At 51.1% G+C, this 18,333-nt stretch overlaps 1 protein-coding gene across 1 annotated transcript; it reads left to right on the top strand.

The window, feature by feature from the left end:
• Positions 1-12,582: 12,582 nt before the first annotated feature.
• On the top strand, positions 12,583-18,036 carry egr1 (early growth response 1). The gene is made up of 2 exons (XM_072511850.1): positions 12,583-12,970; positions 15,432-18,036. Exons 1-2 carry the CDS (start codon positions 12,799-12,801, stop codon positions 17,210-17,212), a joined length of 1,953 nt encoding a protein of 650 aa, XP_072367951.1. The 5' UTR covers positions 12,583-12,798; the 3' UTR covers positions 17,213-18,036.
• Positions 18,037-18,333: the final 297 nt, after the last annotated feature.

The raw sequence follows: 18,333 nt of genomic DNA, 5'->3' as shown, positions 1-18,333 counted from the left end.
CCGAGTTCGCTGCGTGGGGGCTGATCCGCAGGCATTCCGGGGCGATCCGGAGCTCCATAGTCCTTTAAGCTCGCTTAATAAATTGTAGCGCACAATGACTTACGAGAGAGACGAGTAGAGATGAAGTCGATGAGGCTTTAATAAGCGAGACTTGTCCCCAGCAGTTCAGCAACAGAATGGAGCGGCGGGGAAAAGCTTGGGTTCTTATACTCCGCCTTCAGGGCGGAGCCAGGAGTCAACAGCCAACCAGGACCCGGGATCTGTCAGCCAATAGCATCACGGCTTCACAGTCCCATATGACCCCTAATACATACTACCAATGGGTTAGCACCGGCACCATGTGGAACTCATTCGATTCCAATGAAAAACGGTGTCCGATTCGATGGAGTCGGAATTGGCAGTCAATAGGCTGACAAGCCAGGAGGATAAAAGAGTGAGAAAGAGAGAGTCTAAGAGCAGAGCCGGGAGGGTAAAGGAGTGAGAAAGAGTGAGACTGAGAGTGGAGGTGGGTGGATAAAAGAGGCAAAGAAGACCAAGAGCGAGACTAAGAGCGGAACCAGGAGGATACAAGTGGGAGAAAGAGTGAGACAGAGAGCGATGCCAGGAGGATAAAGGAGAGAGAAAGAGCGCCACTGAGAGCAGGTGAGAAAGAGCGTGACTGAGAGCAGAGCCCGGAGGATAAAAGAATGTGAAAAAGAGTGAGACTGAGAATGGAGCATGGGGATAACACAGCGAGAAAGAGAGTCTGAGAGCGAAGCCGGGAACAAAGAACAAAGCAAATTACAGCACAGGAACAGGCCCTTCGGCCCTCCCAGCCTGCACCGATCCAGATCCTTTGTCGAAACCTGACGCCTATTTTCCAAGGATCTACTTCCCTCTGTTCCCCGCCCGTTCATATATCTGTCTAGATGCATCTTAAATGATGCTATCGGGCCCGCCTCTACCACCTCCGCTGGCAAAGCGTTCCAGGCACCCACCACACTCTGCGTAAAAAACTTTCCACGCACATCTCCCTTAAACTTTCCCCCTCTCACCTTGAAACCGTGACTCCTTGTAATTGACACCCCCACTCTTGGATAAAGCCTTGGATTTAAGGGCAGCACGGTAGCATTGTGGATAGCACAATTGCTTCACAGCTCCAGGGTCCCAGGTTCGATTCCAGCTTGGGTCACTGTCTGTGCGGAGTCTGCACATCCTCCCCATGTGTACATGGGTTTCCTCCCGGTGCTCCGGTTTCCTCCCACAGTCCAAAGATGTGCAGGTTAGGTGGATTGGCCATGATAAATTGCCCTTAGTGTCCAAAATTGCCCTTAGTATCCAAAAGGTTCGGTGGGGTTATGGTGATAGGGTGGAGGCGTGAGCTTAAGTAGTGTGCTCTTCCAAGGGCTGGTGCAGACTCAATGAGCCGAATGGCTTCATTCTCCACTGTCGGGATTCTATGACCTCCAAAACCCACTCAGAGAGGTCGCCAGTTTCACATTTTTATAAAGCTGTTGTAAACCGTGCCGGAGGGAGGGGGCAGCATGAAGTACCGCCCGGGGGGGGGGCGTGCCGGAGGGAGGGGGCAGCATGAAGTACCGCCCGGGGGGGGGGGGGGAAGAGGGGGCAACATTAAGTCCCGCCGGGAACTCGCGGCCATTTGCGCCCAGGTCACTGTTTTCGCTTGCGGAGAACACGGGCAAATCCCCACCAATATCTGCAGCTGGTATCGAATTGTATTTTATAATATTCCTCAGAAGAATCCTGAGATATTTCACTATGTGAAAGGGACTTTAAAAATGTTACTGGGTGTAGCAAAGTGGGGTTAATATTACCACACAGGCGCTTTAAACATTGAATTTGAGTGTTCGAGTACTTCCTGATATTGTCGCTGGAAATGACACTGACACTGGAGTTTAATGCTGTTTTCACGGGATTATCTGTCATTGGGGATGTCCTGCTCTGGTTCTCCTGTTCCTGTGTGTATATCAATGAGAGATAGAGCTGGCTGTAGGGCTGGGTGTACAGAGGGAGACCCTGATTGGGAGAGCCTGGATCTGCAGCAGGAGCAGCCTGTGTGGGGAACCCTGCTTTCAACAGAATGACGCACAACTGCAAAGTTCAATAGCAATGGCAGTAAACAGATGGAGCCGGAGGCCGAGCTGCGCAACCGCACTGCAATCTGACTGCGACTAAAACTGCCAACACTGGCAAGAGGCCAACTTTCAACACCGGAAAGAGAGAGGGAGAGAGTGGGGGAGGGGGAAGTTGTAGATTCAATCTGCCTGTACTGGGGAGTCTGTTTGAACTGGGAGACAGTCTGTACGTACTGGGGACAGTCTGACTGAACTCGGGACAGTCTGTCTGCACTGAGAGATTGTCTGCATTGGGGACAGACTGTTTGCATTGCGGGGGGGGGGGGGAGCAGTCTGTACTGGAGATGTCTTTCTGTACTGGGTCATTCTGTCTATACAGATGCAGTGTCTGTACTGGGTGAAACTACTGGAGATGTCTCTCTGTACTGGGTCACTGTGTGTACAGGTGCAGTGTGTCTGTATAGATGCAGTATGTCTGTACTGGGTGAAACTGTCTGTACTAGGGATGTCTCTCCATACTGGGTCACTCTGTCTGTACAGGTGCAGTGTGTCTGTATAGGTGCAGTGTGACTGTACTGGGTGAAACTGTCTGCACTGGGGATATCTCTCTGTACTGGGCCCTGTATGTATAGGTGCAGTGTGACTGTACTAGATGGAACTGTCTGCACTGGGGATGTCTCTCCATACTGGGCCACTCTGCATAGAACATTACAGCGCAGTACAGGCCCTTCGGCCCTCGATGTTGCGCCGACCTGTGAAACCACTCTAAAGCCCATCTACACTATTCCCTTATTGTCCATATGTCTATGATATGACCATTTGAATGTCCTTAGTGTTGGCGAGTCCACTACTGTTGCAGGCAGGGCATTCCACGCCCTTACTACTCTCGGAGTAAAGAACCTACCTCTGACATCTGTCTTATATCTATCTCCCTTCAATTTAAAGCTATGTCCCTTCCTGCTAGACATCATCATCTGACGAAAAAGGCTCTCACTGTCCACCCTATCCAATCGTCTGATCATCTTTTATGCCTCAATTAAGTCACCCCTTAACCTTCTCTCTAACAAAAATAGCCTCAAGTCCCTCAGCCTTTCCTCATAAGATCTTCCCTCCATACCAGGCAACATTGTGTATGTGTAGGTGCAGTGTGACTACTGGGTGAAACTGTCTGCACTGGGGTTAGTCTGTTTGTACCGTGTTAATCTGTCTGTACTAGATTGAAATGTCTGCACTGGGGATGTTTCTCTGTACTAGGCCACTCTGTACGTGCAGGTGCAGTGTGACTGTACTAGTTGAAATTGTCTGCACTGGGGGAAGTATGTTTGTGCCGTGTTAATCAGTCTGCATCGGTGCAGTGTGACTGTACTGGGTGAAACTGTCTGCACTGGGAGAAGTCTCTCTGTACTGGGCCACTCTGTCAGAACAGTTACAATGTGACTGTACTGGAGCAGTCTGTCTGTAGTGGAAATAATCTGTTCTGTGGCCAGTCTGTAGTGGAGACAGTCTGTTCTGTGGGCAGTGTCTGTGCTGAGAACAATCTATAATTAAGTATCCTTTCTATTGTAGGATCAGCAGAAAGCGGGCTGTTTCTGCTGGGAGATAGCTGCTTGTTCTGGGAGCTCCCTCAGCTGTCATTGACTGATTGGTTTCACAGGTCGGCGCAACATCGAAGGCCGAAGGGCCTGTACTGCGCTGTAATGTTCTATGATTGATGTGGATTGGCACTTCCCAAGGTCCAGCACGACATGGTGAAGGATACACAACAGCATGAGGCAGCTGCCTGCCGAGCTCAAAGGAAAACAAACACTGTCCAAGGTCTTTCTGCCATAGTACGTTGTGAAAACGTTGAACTGCGTACACCAAGCATGGTTGACATGAAATAAATATATCACAGAATCATTGCAGTGCAGTGCGCGAACTCGCTGAACGAGCATATACCACATAAAAATAACCTGTAATGTCTAGTCTATTGTATTGAACTGATTGATACTGCTTAATCTAATGTCAAATTTGATCGGTTATGTAAATGTACACACTTATGAGCAAAGTATATTTTATTCTTGGTTTATGGAGTGGGCAGCCTGCCTGTACTGGGAGACACTCTCCTCCTGCCAGCTCTATACTGGGAGACACTCTCCTCCTGCCAGCTCTGTACTGGGATACACTCTCCTCCTGCCAGCTCTGTACTGGGGGACACTCTCCTCCTGCCAGCTCTATATTGGGAGACACTCTCCTCCTGCCAGCTCTATACTGGGAGACACTCTCCTCCTGCCAGCTCTATACTGGGAGACACTCTCCTCCAACCAGCTCTATACTGGGAGACACTCTCCTCCTGCCAGCTCTATACTGGGAGACACTCTCCTCCTGCCAGCTCTATACTGGGAGACACTCTCCTCCTGCCAGCTCTATACTGGGAGACACTCTCCTCCTGCCAGCTCTATACTGGGAGACACTCTCCTCCTGCCTGCTCTATACTGGGAGACACTCTCCTCCTGCCAGCTCTATACTGGGAGACACTCTCCTCCAGCCAGCTCTATACTGGGAGACACTCTCCTCCAGCCAGCTCTATACTGGGAGACACTCTCCTCCTGCCAGCTCTATACTGGGAGGCACTCTCCTCCTGCCAGCTCTATACTGGGAGACACTCTCCTCCTGCCAGCTCTATACTGGGAGACACTCTCCTCCTGCCAGCTCTATACTGGGAGACACTCTCCTCCTGCCAGCTCTATACTGGGAGACACTCTCCTCCTGCCAGCTGTTTACAGCCCCTGCCCACAGATGGACGTGGACTCTGAGGGGCTGTGAGCTGCCCGGTGATTGGTGTTTGCAGAGATTCATTGGGGAAGGCGGGAGAGGGGGAGCCTCGGTTAGTGATGGAGGAGCTGACAGTCCAGTTACTGGGAGCGCCCGAGGCTTCCCCCTCATTTTCTCTCTCTCTCTTTCCTCTGCCTCTCTCTCACCCTTCTCGCAGTCTATCTGTTTCGGTGTCTCCCTCTTCCTCATCCCTTCCGCTCTCATGTTTAATCCCGCTGCAGTCTTTTCCCTCCCATTTTCTCTGATTATCTTTCACTATTTTTGTCTCTATTTGTCCACTGTTTCTCTCTTCTGTCTGTCACTCCCTCTCTCTCGGTCTCTCCCTCGCTGTCTATTTGTGTCTTCTTCTCTGTCCCTCTTCCACACACTGTTAATATCCATCTCCTTCCATCCCTCCATCACAGGACAACACCCTCTCGCTGGTTTCCAGCCGGCTTGAGTTTTAATGGCTTCTTCTGGCCCCAGATTCTATCCCGGCACATTATACATTGCTCAGTAAAGATGTGGTCACGAAGTCTGCTTCAGGAATGGCTGCAAACCCGCCCACCTTGTATTCAGATAGTTGCTGATGTGATCTGCAACATACACGCCTCCGCACACCAGGAATCCCGTCTCTGGGAAGCTAGGGTTTGTGTCACAGTCTCGAAGCTCACTCTCCTGGCTCCTGTGCTGGTTATTTATGGATGTTGTTTAATATTCAGCCTGGGTTTTCAGTCCCCTGAAGCGTGGCGCTGTGAGATGCCCACCCCTGGCTGAGTGCTGGAACAGCCCTTGACTCTCAAAGCAGAGAACCGCTTTAACCCAACAGCAAAATACCAAGAGCTGGGTAACTGGGCAGGTAGTGGAGGGGAAATTGAGATAGGTAGCTGCAAAGACCTAGAAAAAACACAGGTGAAAACAGACAGAGACACGAAATAGAGGGCGACACGGTGGTTAGCACTGCTGCCCCACAGCTCCAGGGTCCCGGGTTCAATTCCGGCCTTGGGTGACTGCGTGGAGTTTGCACTTCCTCGCCGCGTCTGTGTGGGTTTCCTCCGGGTGCTTCGGTTTCCTCCCGCAGTCCAAAGAGGTGCAGGTAAGGTGGATTGGCCATACTAAATTGCCCTTTAGTGTCCAAAAATGTCCAGGTTAAGTGGGGTTACAGTATAGGTTGGGGTAATGGGCCTAGGTCGGGTGCTCTTACAGAGAGTCGGAGCTGACTGGATGGACCGGATGACCTCCTTCTTCACTGCAGGGATTCTATGGTTCTATGACGATGGGGAGAAAGAGAGGAACCAAGACGGAGGTAGAAAGATAGGTGGAGACAGCTGGAAAGATAGAGGCTGAGACGAGGGCAAAGAACAAGAGGGAGATGGAGAGAGACAGAGTGTAAATTGGAAATTCATCTTAACAGTAGCCGCTTGTGGGAAATATTACATAAACATTCCATACCCCATGGAGAGATATTTGCAGTGATGACACCAACACATTTTACAAATAAAAATATTAAGTCATGCACACTGAACATGATGCTGACAGCAATTCAGCCAGGCAGGAAGTAACCTCAGTTTGTAACTCAAAAATGTTACAAACATCCAGAACGACTTCCTGCCCCTACAACTGGAATAGTTCTGCTGGGAACCATAGACGGCACTTCGAGTCACCAGCAGAACTGAACTTGGAGCTTTACCTATTGCTTGCTGCAATGTTTGGTTTATAAAATGGTCAATACCTCTTGGCTCTTGGAGCTGAGCTGGTGATTGTTGGAGCTGAGCTGGTGATTGATTAAGCTGAGCTGGTGATTGTTGGAGCCGAGCTGGTGATTGATGGAGCTGAGCTGGTGATTGATGGAGCTGAGCTAATGGAATTCTGCTGGTGATTGTTGGAGCTGAGCTGGTGATTGATGGAGCTGAGCTGGTGATTGTTGGGGCTGAGCTGGTGATTGATGAAGCTGAGCTGGTGATTGTTGGAGCTGAGCTGGTGATTGATGAAGCTGAGCTGGTGATTGATGGAGCTGAGCTAATGGAATTCTGCTGGTGATTGTTGGAGCTGAGCTGGTGATTGATGGAGCTGAGCTGGTGATTGTTGGGGCTGAGCTGGTGATTGATGAAGCTGAGCTGGTGATTGTTGGAGCTGAGCTGGTGATTGATGGAGCTGAGCTGGTGATTGATGGGGCTGAGCTGGTGATTGATGGGGCTGAGCTGGTGATTGATGGGGCTGAGCTGGTGATTGATGGGGCTGAGCTGGTGATTGATGGGGCTGAGCTGGTGATTGATGGGGCTGAGCTGGTGATTGATGGGGCTGAGCTGGTGATTGATGGGGCTGAGCTGGTGATTGATGGGGCTGAGCTGGTGATTGATGGGGCTGAGCTGGTGATTGATGGGGCTGAGCTGGTGATTGATGGGGCTGAGCTGGTGATTGATGGGGCTGAGCTGGTGATTGATGGGGCTGAGCTGGTGATTGATGGGGCTGAGCTGGTGATTGATGGGGCTGAGCTGGTGATTGATGGGGCTGAGCTGGTGATTGTTCAGGCTGAGCTGGTGATTGTTCAGACTGAGCTGGTGATTGTTCAGGCTGAGCTGGTGATTGTTCAGGCTGAGCTGGTGATTGTTCAGGCTGAGCTGGTGATTGATGAAGCTGAGCTGGTGATTGTTGGGGCTGAGCTGGTGATTGTTGGGGCTGAGCTGGTGATTGATGAAGCTGAGCTGGTGATTGATGGGGCTGAGCTGGTGATTGATGGGGCTGAGCTGGTGATTGATGGGGCTGAGCTGGTGATTGATGGGGCTGAGCTGGTGATTGATGGGGCTGAGCTGGTGATTGATGGGGCTGAGCTGGTGATTGATGGGGCTGAGCTGGTGATTGATGGGGCTGAGCTGGTGATTGATGGGGCTGAGCTGGTGATTGATGGGGCTGAGCTGGTGATTGATGGGGCTGAGCTGGTGATTGATGGGGCTGAGCTGGTGATTGATGGGGCTGAGCTGGTGATTGATGGGGCTGAGCTGGTGATTGATGGGGCTGAGCTGGTGATTGTTCAGGCTGAGCTGGTGATTGTTCAGACTGAGCTGGTGATTGTTCAGGCTGAGCTGGTGATTGTTCAGGCTGAGCTGGTGATTGTTCAGGCTGAGCTGGTGATTGATGAAGCTGAGCTGGTGATTGTTGGGGCTGAGCTGGTGATTGTTGGGGCTGAGCTGGTGATTGATGAAGCTGAGCTGGTGATTGTTGGAGCTGAGCTGGTGATTGTTGGAGCTGAGCTGGTGATTGATGGAGCTGAGCTGGTGATTGTTGGGGCTGAGCTGGTGATTGATGAAGCTGAGCTGGTGATTGATGGAGCTGAGCTAATGGAATTCTGCTGGTGATTGTTGGAGCTGAGCTGGTGATTGATGGAGCTGAGCTGGTGATTGTTGGGGCTGAGCTGGTGATTGATGAAGCTGAGCTGGTGATTGATGGAGCTGAGCTAATGGAATTCTGCTGGTGATTGTTGGAGCTGAGCTGGTGATTGATGGAGCTGAGCTGGTGATTGTTGGAGCTGAGCTGGTGATTGATGGAGCTGAGCTGGTGATTGATGGGGCTGAGCTGGTGATTGATGGGGCTGAGCTGGTGATTGATGGGGCTGAGCTGGTGATTGATGGGGCTGAGCTGGTGATTGATGGGGCTGAGCTGGTGATTGATGGGGCTGAGCTGGTGATTGATGGGGCTGAGCTGGTGATTGATGGGGCTGAGCTGGTGATTGATGGGGCTGAGCTGGTGATTGATGGGGCTGAGCTGGTGATTGATGGGGCTGAGCTGGTGATTGATGGGGCTGAGCTGGTGATTGATGGGGCTGAGCTGGTGATTGTTCAGGCTGAGCTGGTGATTGTTCAGGCTGAGCTGGTGATTGATGAAGCTGAGCTGGTGATTGTTGGGGCTGAGCTGGTGATTGATGAAGCTGAGCTGGTGATTGTTGGAGCTGAGCTGGTGATTGATGGAGCTGAGCTGGTGATTGTTCAGGCTGAGCTGGTGATTGTTCAGGCTGAGCTGGTGATTGTTCAGACTGAGCTGGTGATTGTTCAGGCTGAGCTGGTGATTGTTGGAGCTGAGCTGGTGATTGATGGAGCTGAGCTGGTGATTGATGGGGCTGAGCTGGTGATTGATGGGGCTGAGCTGGTGATTGATGGAGCTGAGCTGGTGATTGATGGGGCTGAGCTGGTGATTGATGGGGCTGAGCTGGTGATTGATGGGGCTGAGCTGGTGATTGATGGGGCTGAGCTGGTGATTGATGGGGCTGAGCTGGTGATTGATGGGGCTGAGCTGGTGATTGATGGGGCTGAGCTGGTGATTGATGGGGCTGAGCTGGTGATTGATGGGGCTGAGCTGGTGATTGATGGGGCTGAGCTGGTGATTGATGGGGCTGAGCTGGTGATTGATGGGGCTGAGCTGGTGATTGATGGGGCTGAGCTGGTGATTGATGGGGCTGAGCTGGTGATTGATGGGGCTGAGCTGGTGATTGATGGGGCTGAGCTGGTGATTGATGGGGCTGAGCTGGTGATTGTTCAGGCTGAGCTGGTGATTGTTCAGACTGAGCTGGTGATTGTTCAGGCTGAGCTGGTGATTGTTCAGGCTGAGCTGGTGATTGTTCAGGCTGAGCTGGTGATTGATGAAGCTGAGCTGGTGATTGTTGGGGCTGAGCTGGTGATTGTTGGGGCTGAGCTGGTGATTGATGAAGCTGAGCTGGTGATTGATGGGGCTGAGCTGGTGATTGATGGGGCTGAGCTGGTGATTGATGGGGCTGAGCTGGTGATTGATGGGGCTGAGCTGGTGATTGATGGGGCTGAGCTGGTGATTGATGGGGCTGAGCTGGTGATTGATGGGGCTGAGCTGGTGATTGATGGGGCTGAGCTGGTGATTGATGGGGCTGAGCTGGTGATTGATGGGGCTGAGCTGGTGATTGATGGGGCTGAGCTGGTGATTGATGGGGCTGAGCTGGTGATTGATGGGGCTGAGCTGGTGATTGATGGGGCTGAGCTGGTGATTGATGAAGCTGAGCTGGTGATTGTTCAGACTGAGCTGGTGATTGATGGGGCTGAGCTGGTGATTGTTCAGGCTGAGCTGGTGATTGTTCAGGCTGAGCTGGTGATTGATGGGGCTGAGCTGGTGATTGTTCAGGCTGAGCTGGTGATTGTTCAGGCTGAGCTGGTGATTGTTCAGGCTGAGCTGGTGATTGTTCAGACTGAGCTGGTGATTGTTCAGGCTGAGCTGGTGATTGTTCAGGCTGAGCTGGTGATTGTTCAGGCTGAGCTGGTGATTGTTCAGACTGAGCTGGTGATTGTTCAGGCTGAGCTGGTGATTGTTCAGGCTGAGCTGGTGATTGATGAAGCTGAGCTGGTGATTGATTAAGCTGAGCTGGTGATTGATGGAGCTGAGCTGGTGATTGATGGGGCTGAGCTGGTGATTGATGGGGCTGAGCTGGTGATTGATGGGGCTGAGCTGGTGATTGTTCAGGCTGAGCTGGTGATTGTTCAGACTGAGCTGGTGATTGTTCAGGCTGAGCTGGTGATTGTTCAGACTGAGCTGGTGATTGTTCAGGCTGAGCTGGTGATTGTTCAGACTGAGCTGGTGATTGTTCAGGCTGAGCTGGTGATTGTTCAGGCTGAGCTGGTGATTGTTCAGGCTGAGCTGGTGATTGTTCAGGCTGAGCTGGTGATTGTTCAGACTGAGCTGGTGATTGTTCAGGCTGAGCTGGTGATTGTTCAGGCTGAGCTGGTGATTGTTCAGACTGAGCTGGTGATTGTTCAGGCTGAGCTGGTGATTGTTCAGGCTGAGCTGGTGATTGTTCAGGCTGAGCTGGTGATTGTTCAGACTGAGCTGGTGATTGTTCAGGCTGAGCTGGTGATTGTTCAGGCTGAGCTGGTGATTGTTCAGACTGAGCTGGTGATTGATGAAGCTGAGCTGGTGATTGTTGGGGCTGAGCTGGTGATTGATGAAGCTGAGCTGGTGATTGTTGGGGCTGAGCTGGTGATTGATGAAGCTGAGCTGGTGATTGTTGGGGCTGAGCTGGTGATTGATGGGGCTGAGCTGGTGATTGATGGGGCTGAGCTGGTGATTGATGGGGCTGAGCTGGTGATTGTTCAGGCTGAGCTGGTGATTGTTCAGGCTGAGCTGGTGATTGTTCAGGCTGAGCTGGTGATTGTTCAGGCTGAGCTGGTGATTGTTCAGGCTGAGCTGGTGATTGTTCAGACTGAGCTGGTGATTGTTCAGGCTGAGCTGGTGATTGTTCAGGCTGAGCTGGTGATTGTTGGGGCTGAGCTGGTGATTGATGAAGCTGAGCTGGTGATTGTTGGGGCTGAGCTGGTGATTGATGGAGCTGAGCTGGTGATTGTTGGAGCTGAGCTAATGGAATTCTGCTGGTGATTGTTGGAGCTGAGCTTGTGATTGATTAAGCTGAGCTGGTGATTGTTGGAGCTGAGCTGGTGATTGATTAAGCTGAGCTGGTGATTGTTGGAGCTGAGCTGGTGGTGATTGTTGGAGCTGAGCTGGTGGTGATTGTTGGAGCTGAGCTGGTGGTGATTGTTGGAGCTGAGCTGGTGGTGATTGTTGGAGCTGAGCTGGTGATTGTTGGAGCTGAGCTGGTAACTGATGGAATTCTGCTGGTGATTGTTGGAGCTGAGCTGGTGATTGATCATAGAACTTACAGTGCAGAAGGAGGCCATTCAGCCCATTGAGTCTGCACCGGCTCTTGGAAAGAGCACCCTACCCATGGTCAACACCTCCACCCTATCCCCATAACCCAGTAACCTCACCCAACACTAAGGGCAATTTTGGACACTAAGGGTAATTTATCATGGCCAATCCACCTAACTTGCACATTTTTGGACTGTGAGAGGAAACCGGAGCACCCGGAGGAAACCCACGCACACACGGGGAGAATGTACAGACTCCGCACAGACAGAGACCCAAGCCGGAATCGACCCTGGAGCTGTGAAGCAATTGTGCTATCCACAATGCTACCGTGCTGATGGAGCTGAGCTGGTGATTGTTGGAGCTGAGCCGGTAACTGATGGAATTCTGCTGGTGATTGATGGAGTTTCGCTGTTTGTTGTGGGAGCTTCGCTGTGACCTCTGTCGCTGAGTTTTACTCGGAGCTGCTGCCTTTAAGCCGAATGCCAGGAAGGGTGTGTGAAATGTAGAGAGCAGCTGAATTGAGATGTATTTTGAAAAGTTTAAAGTCCATCTGCAGCAGTGGCTCCGAGCCAGCAGCCTGGTCTTCATCGAGAGGCTGTGTGCTGGCCTGGGCTCTGCTGCTCCAGCACTTTCCCTCTCTCTCGCGCTCACACACCGGAAGATCCATATTTGGTCTGCCAGAGGGAACCGCCGGATGTCTAAATATGGATTGAGTGAGTGACCAAATATGGAGTGGCGAAGCCCTGGGTCTTCCGGGGAAGGTTCCCCTTGTTCAGAGAGGGGCGAGGGAGCCCCCTGGGGTGGAGGTCAGGCTGGGGTTAGGTGCTGCTATGCAGCCCTGGTTGCTGGGCTCCCCGGGGAGGGCAGAGGGGTGGGGGGGATGGGGTATCCTCTGCTCCTCGCCCACAGGGAGCTCCCCAGGCTCGGCTGAGAGTCCAGGGACGTCACGGAATTGCCGAGGCCGGAGCTGCCCAAACATGGGCTTCCTGAGCTCCATAGATGGTCATGTACGTCAGAGGCTGGGCTGAGCGGAACCCGCTAAATAGCTGCTGCTCCCAATGCTGGCGAGGAAAGGATTCATTCAGCAGGGGGAGGACAGACAGACAGGGAGAGAGAGAGAGAGAGAGGAGAGGAGAGGAGCCCAGCTCAGCTCAGCTCAGCCAACTAAACATAGCAGCTTCCCCACAGCCAAGACCGGGCTCCCTGTCCTGTCCCCGGGCCCCCTGTCCTGTCCCCGGGCTCCCTCTCTGTTGGACGGTGAGCTCGAGTCGCGATGGTGACCAAGACGGAGATCATGTCCCCGCTGCTCTCGGAGCCTCTGTACCATTCTGTTGACAGCTATCAGAAACTGGAGGATGTGATGATGACAGGAACCCTGGTGACAGCCTCTACCGACCAGCCGTTTTACGGGGAAGCCCTGGAGCAGTTCGAGCATCTGTCAGCGGGTGAGTGCCATACTGAGTGATCCCACCCTGAGCTACTGGATCCAGCTCGGCTCGTACTGCGGAACCCAGTTCCACTGTGTGTGTGTGTGTGTCTGGGCGGAGTTCAGGCTGAGAATGATATACCGTGTGAAGCAGACGGGGATCGGGAAATAAACTTCCCCTCTGATATGGGCGGAATTCTTCAATCATTGAAGACATGGGAAATCTTGCTGTCTGCATTATTTATCAGTGTACAGCGAGCTGGAGGGCAGGGAATACAGAGAGAGGATAGTACCGACTACACTGGAGAATTCCTCCCCATCCCACAACACATCCCACGCACGCACACACGCAGATAGATAGGCACACACACAGGCACACATACACACAGACAGGCACACACCACACCAACACACACACCACACTGAGACAGGCACACATACACACACACCACACTGAGACAGGCACACATACACACACACCACACTGAGACAGGCACACATACACACACACCACACTGAGACAGGCACACATACACACACACCACACCAACACACACACCACACAGACAGGCACACATACACACACACACCACACTGAGACAGGCACACATACACACACACCACACAGACAGGCACACATACACACACACCACACAGACAGGCACACATACACACACACCACACAGACAGGCACACACACACACACACACCACACAGAGACAGGCACACATACACCACACAGAGACAGGCACACATACACACACCACACAGACAGGCACACACACACCACACAGAGACAGGCACACATACACCACACAGAGACAGGCACACATACACCACACAGAGACAGGCACACATACACACCACACAGACAGGCACACACACACACACTGAGGTGCACACACACACACACACACACCACACTGAGGCACACACACACACACACCACACTGAGGCACACACACACACACACCACACTGAGGCACACACACACACACACCACACTGAGGCACACACACACCACACTGAGGCATTCACACACTACACTGAGGCACACACACACACTACACTGAGGCACACACACACACTGAGGCACACACACACACTGAGGCACACACACACACTGAGGCACACACACACACTGAGGCACACACACACACCACACTGAGGCACACACACACACACACCACACTGAGGCACACACACACACACACCACACTGAGGCACACACACACACACCACACTGAGGCAGGCACACACACATACACTGAGGCGCGCGTGCGCACACACACACACACACACTGAGGCACACACCACACTGAGGCACACACACCACACTGAGGCACACACACACGCACACACACACACACGTGCACACACACACTGAGACACACACAGAGAGACACACACACAGACACTGACACACACACACACAGACACACACACACAGACACACACACACAGACACACACACACAGACACACACACACAGACACACACACACAGAGACACACACACACCACACAGAGACACACACACACCACACAGAGACACACACACACACACCACACAGAGACACACACACCACACAGACACACACACACACACCACACAGAGACACACACACACCACACAGACACACACACACACACCACACAGAGACACACACACACCACACAGAGACACACACACACACACCACACAGACACACACCACACAGAGACACACCACACAGAGACACACACACACCACACAGAGACACACACACACCACACAGAGACACACACACACCACACAGAGACACACACACACCACACCACACTGAGACACACACCACACTGAGACAGGCACACACACCCGCATGGACAGAAACACACCAACACACACAGGCAGACATCATAGATTTTACAGTGCAGAAGGAGGCCATTCGGCCCATCGAGTCTGCACCGGCTCTTGGGAAGAGCACCCTACCCAAGGTCCACACTTCCACCCTATCCACATAACCCAGTAACCCCACCCAACACGAAGGGCAATTTTGGACACTTAAGGGCAATTTATCATAGCCAATCCACCTAACCTGCACATCTTTGGACTGTGGGAGGAACCCGGAGCACCCGGAGGAAACCCACGCACACACGGGGAGGATGTGCAGACTCCGCACAGACAGTGACCCAAGCCGGAATCGAACCTGGGACCCTGGAGCTGTGAAGCAATTGCGCTATCCACAATGACACGGGAGAATGCATACACACAGATAAACACTGGGAAACAGTGATATATCGACATGGATCAAGAAGGGGACCTATGCACATGTACAACATGCAAATACGGATGAGTTACCAGCAGACAAACATAGAAAGACGCACACATTAATATTTATGTAAAGCACAATTTCAGACAGACAGATTATAAAAGTGAAATATTCTCTTTGACTGTTGTTTGATGCAATCTATTGAAACAATATTCCTTTGATGTTTCAGATACGTTTACCGATATTTCACCTGGCATTGAAAAATCCATCCTGGAGTCTTATTCCACCCAGAATTGCCGTCTCCCATCCATTGCCTACACGGGTCGTTTCTCATTGGAACCTGCTCCAGGAGGCAGTAGCCTGTGGCCCGAGCCACTCTTCAGCCTGGTCAGTGGCATCGTCAGTATGAGCGCCTCGTCCTCCAGCCAGCCCATTAGTTGTTCAGGCCAGACAAGTGAATCCACTGCCATCTACTCGGCTCCTTCAACCTTAACTAATACCAACTCGGACATGTTCACAGGCCAGTCTGAGGGCTTCTCGAGTCTCAGTAACCCTATCCAGTATCCTCCTTACTCCAACACAAAGAACTGCAGCACAAGCTACCAGCTGCCAATGATCCCGGACTATCTGTTCAGCCAGCAGGAGGACATCACCATGAACAGTTCTGAACAAAAACCTTTTCAGACATTGGAGCCCAGGGCTCAACCTTCCCTCATCCCCCTGTCCACCATCAAAGCCATAGCCAACCAGACCAGCTGTCCTCAATCCAAGAACATTAACACTTACCACTCTCAACTGGTCAAACCGTCCAGACTGAGGAAATATCCCAATCGGCCCAGCAAGACCCCTCCTCATGAGCGACCATATGCCTGTCCCATGGAGACTTGTGACCGCCGTTTCTCCAGGTCTGATGAACTCACTCGCCACATCCGGATACACACTGGTCAGAAACCCTTCCAGTGCCGGATCTGCATGAGAAACTTCAGCAGAAGTGACCACCTCACAACTCACATCCGCACACACACCGGCGAGAAACCTTTCGCTTGCGAAATCTGCGGTCGTAAGTTTGCCAGAAGCGACGAAAGGAAAAGGCACACCAAGATTCACCTGAGGCAGAAGGAGAAGAAAGCAGATAAGGCGCTGTGTATCTCCAGCTGCAGCAGTCCACCTGCAATCTCTTTCCCAAGCTCGATAACCAGCACATATCCCTCCGCAGTAGTGAGCACTTCATTTAAATCCCCAGTAACCAACACATATCCCTCCGCAGTAGTGAGCACTTCATTTGAATCCCCAGTAACCAGCACATATCCCTCCGCAGTAGTGAATACTTCATTTGAATCCCCAGTAACCAGCACATATCCCTCCGCAGTAGTCAGTGATTCATTTGAATCCTCAGTTAACACATATCCCTCTGCAGTAGTCAGTGATTCATTTGAATCCTCAGTGACCAACACATATCCCCCCGCAGTAGTCAGCAATTCATTTGAATCCCCAGTAACCAACACATATCCCTCCGCAGTAGTGAGCAATTCATTTGAATCCCCAGTAACCAACACATATCCCTCCGCAGTAGTGAGCAATTCATTTGAATCCCCAATTACCAACGCATATCCCTCCGCAGTAGTGAGCAGTTCATTTGAACCCCCGGTAACCAACACATATCCCTCTGCAGTAGTGAGCACTTCATTTGAATCCTCAGTAACCAGCTCATATCCCTCTGCAGTAGTGAGCACTTCATTTGAATCGCCAGTAACCAACACATATCCCTCCGCATTGGCGAACACTTCATTTGAACACCCAGTTACCAACACATATCCCTCCGCAGTAGTGAGCACTTCATTTGAATCCCCAGTAACCAACACATATCCTTCCTCAGTAGTGAGCACTTCATTTGAATCCTCAGTAACCAACACATATCCCTCTGCAGTAGTGAGCAACAGCTACCCTTCAGTGAGCTCTCCACTCTCTGAAATGCCATCCTCTCTAACACCAAGGACAATTGAGATCTGAAGTTGTTCAAGTCTCCAATAATGGACATGTTTTATATAAATAAACTTCACCTTGCTATCGTGTACTTGTGCCAAACATTTCCCCATTCAGAGTTCTGCAGGTACTATTCATGTGAAAAATGTTGAATGGGGTGGGTGGGGGGGAGCATTTCCATATTCCATCCTGTATATTTGGAGTTGACAGGGCATTTGGTAAATGTTTCTATTGTGCAATGCTGTTACCAGTTCCTTTAAACAAAAGAAAATGCACTTGGAATGCAGTGAGGTGGCAGCATGTGTAGGACATCTTTATTCTGTGGAGATCACCTCAGCATTCCCAAGTGGCAGAACTTTGCTTTGTCAATCCGTTGGGTTCAAAGTTGTCAGAAGTCTGTGTGCCTTTTATGTGTAGCTTGCTGACATGTGTGTCTGTAGGTGGATGCACTGCATCAAAGCCTTAAAGGTGAAAGCAGAGAGATGATCACTAAAGGCACTTTGCAGATGGAGGGAATGTTAGAAGGAAGAGGAAAAGGGGAAGAAATGCCAAAACCATTTCTTTCGAATGTAAGCAAAAAATATCTAAGAGTATATTTTTGTAATCTATGTGTAAATAGTTTCAGAGCTCGGATGTTACTGTTACCTACCAAGTAGGTCTGTATTTTTTGTATGTTTTCAACATGCATTTCACCAGGTGGATATATTTCAACGTAGTGTTTGTAAACGGAGCGCCTGACTGTTCTCGCTTCTTACACATCGGAATGCGCTTTACTGCCAATTGGATATTTGGTGTACAATATATCCTTGAGGAACAAAGCAAAATAAATCTTCAAAAGATTTATCTCTTAATTTGTCTGACTATCTCTTGGCTCCTGGTTTAAGGCACAGAATCTCTGAAGGTGAATTGCATCCTGATACAATTACAGCCCCCAAGTAAAACTCCGCAAATAGAGATATTCACTGCAAAACCAAACACATCCACTTCCCACTCAGGTACATCTACTCATAAATTCAGAATAATAACCTTTATTGTCACAAGTAGGCTTACATTAACACTGCAATGAAGTTACTGTGAGAAGCCCCTAGTCGCCACATTTTGGCACCTGTTCGGTTACACAGAGGGAGAATTAAGAATGTCCAAATTAC

The sequence above is a fragment of the Scyliorhinus torazame genome, chromosome 7 (assembly GCF_047496885.1).
Source record: "Scyliorhinus torazame isolate Kashiwa2021f chromosome 7, sScyTor2.1, whole genome shotgun sequence".
NCBI classification, from domain to species: domain Eukaryota; kingdom Metazoa; phylum Chordata; class Chondrichthyes; order Carcharhiniformes; family Scyliorhinidae; genus Scyliorhinus; species Scyliorhinus torazame.
The sequence above is the reverse complement of the archived record's forward strand: the minus strand, read 5'-3'. Positions and strand labels throughout refer to the sequence as shown.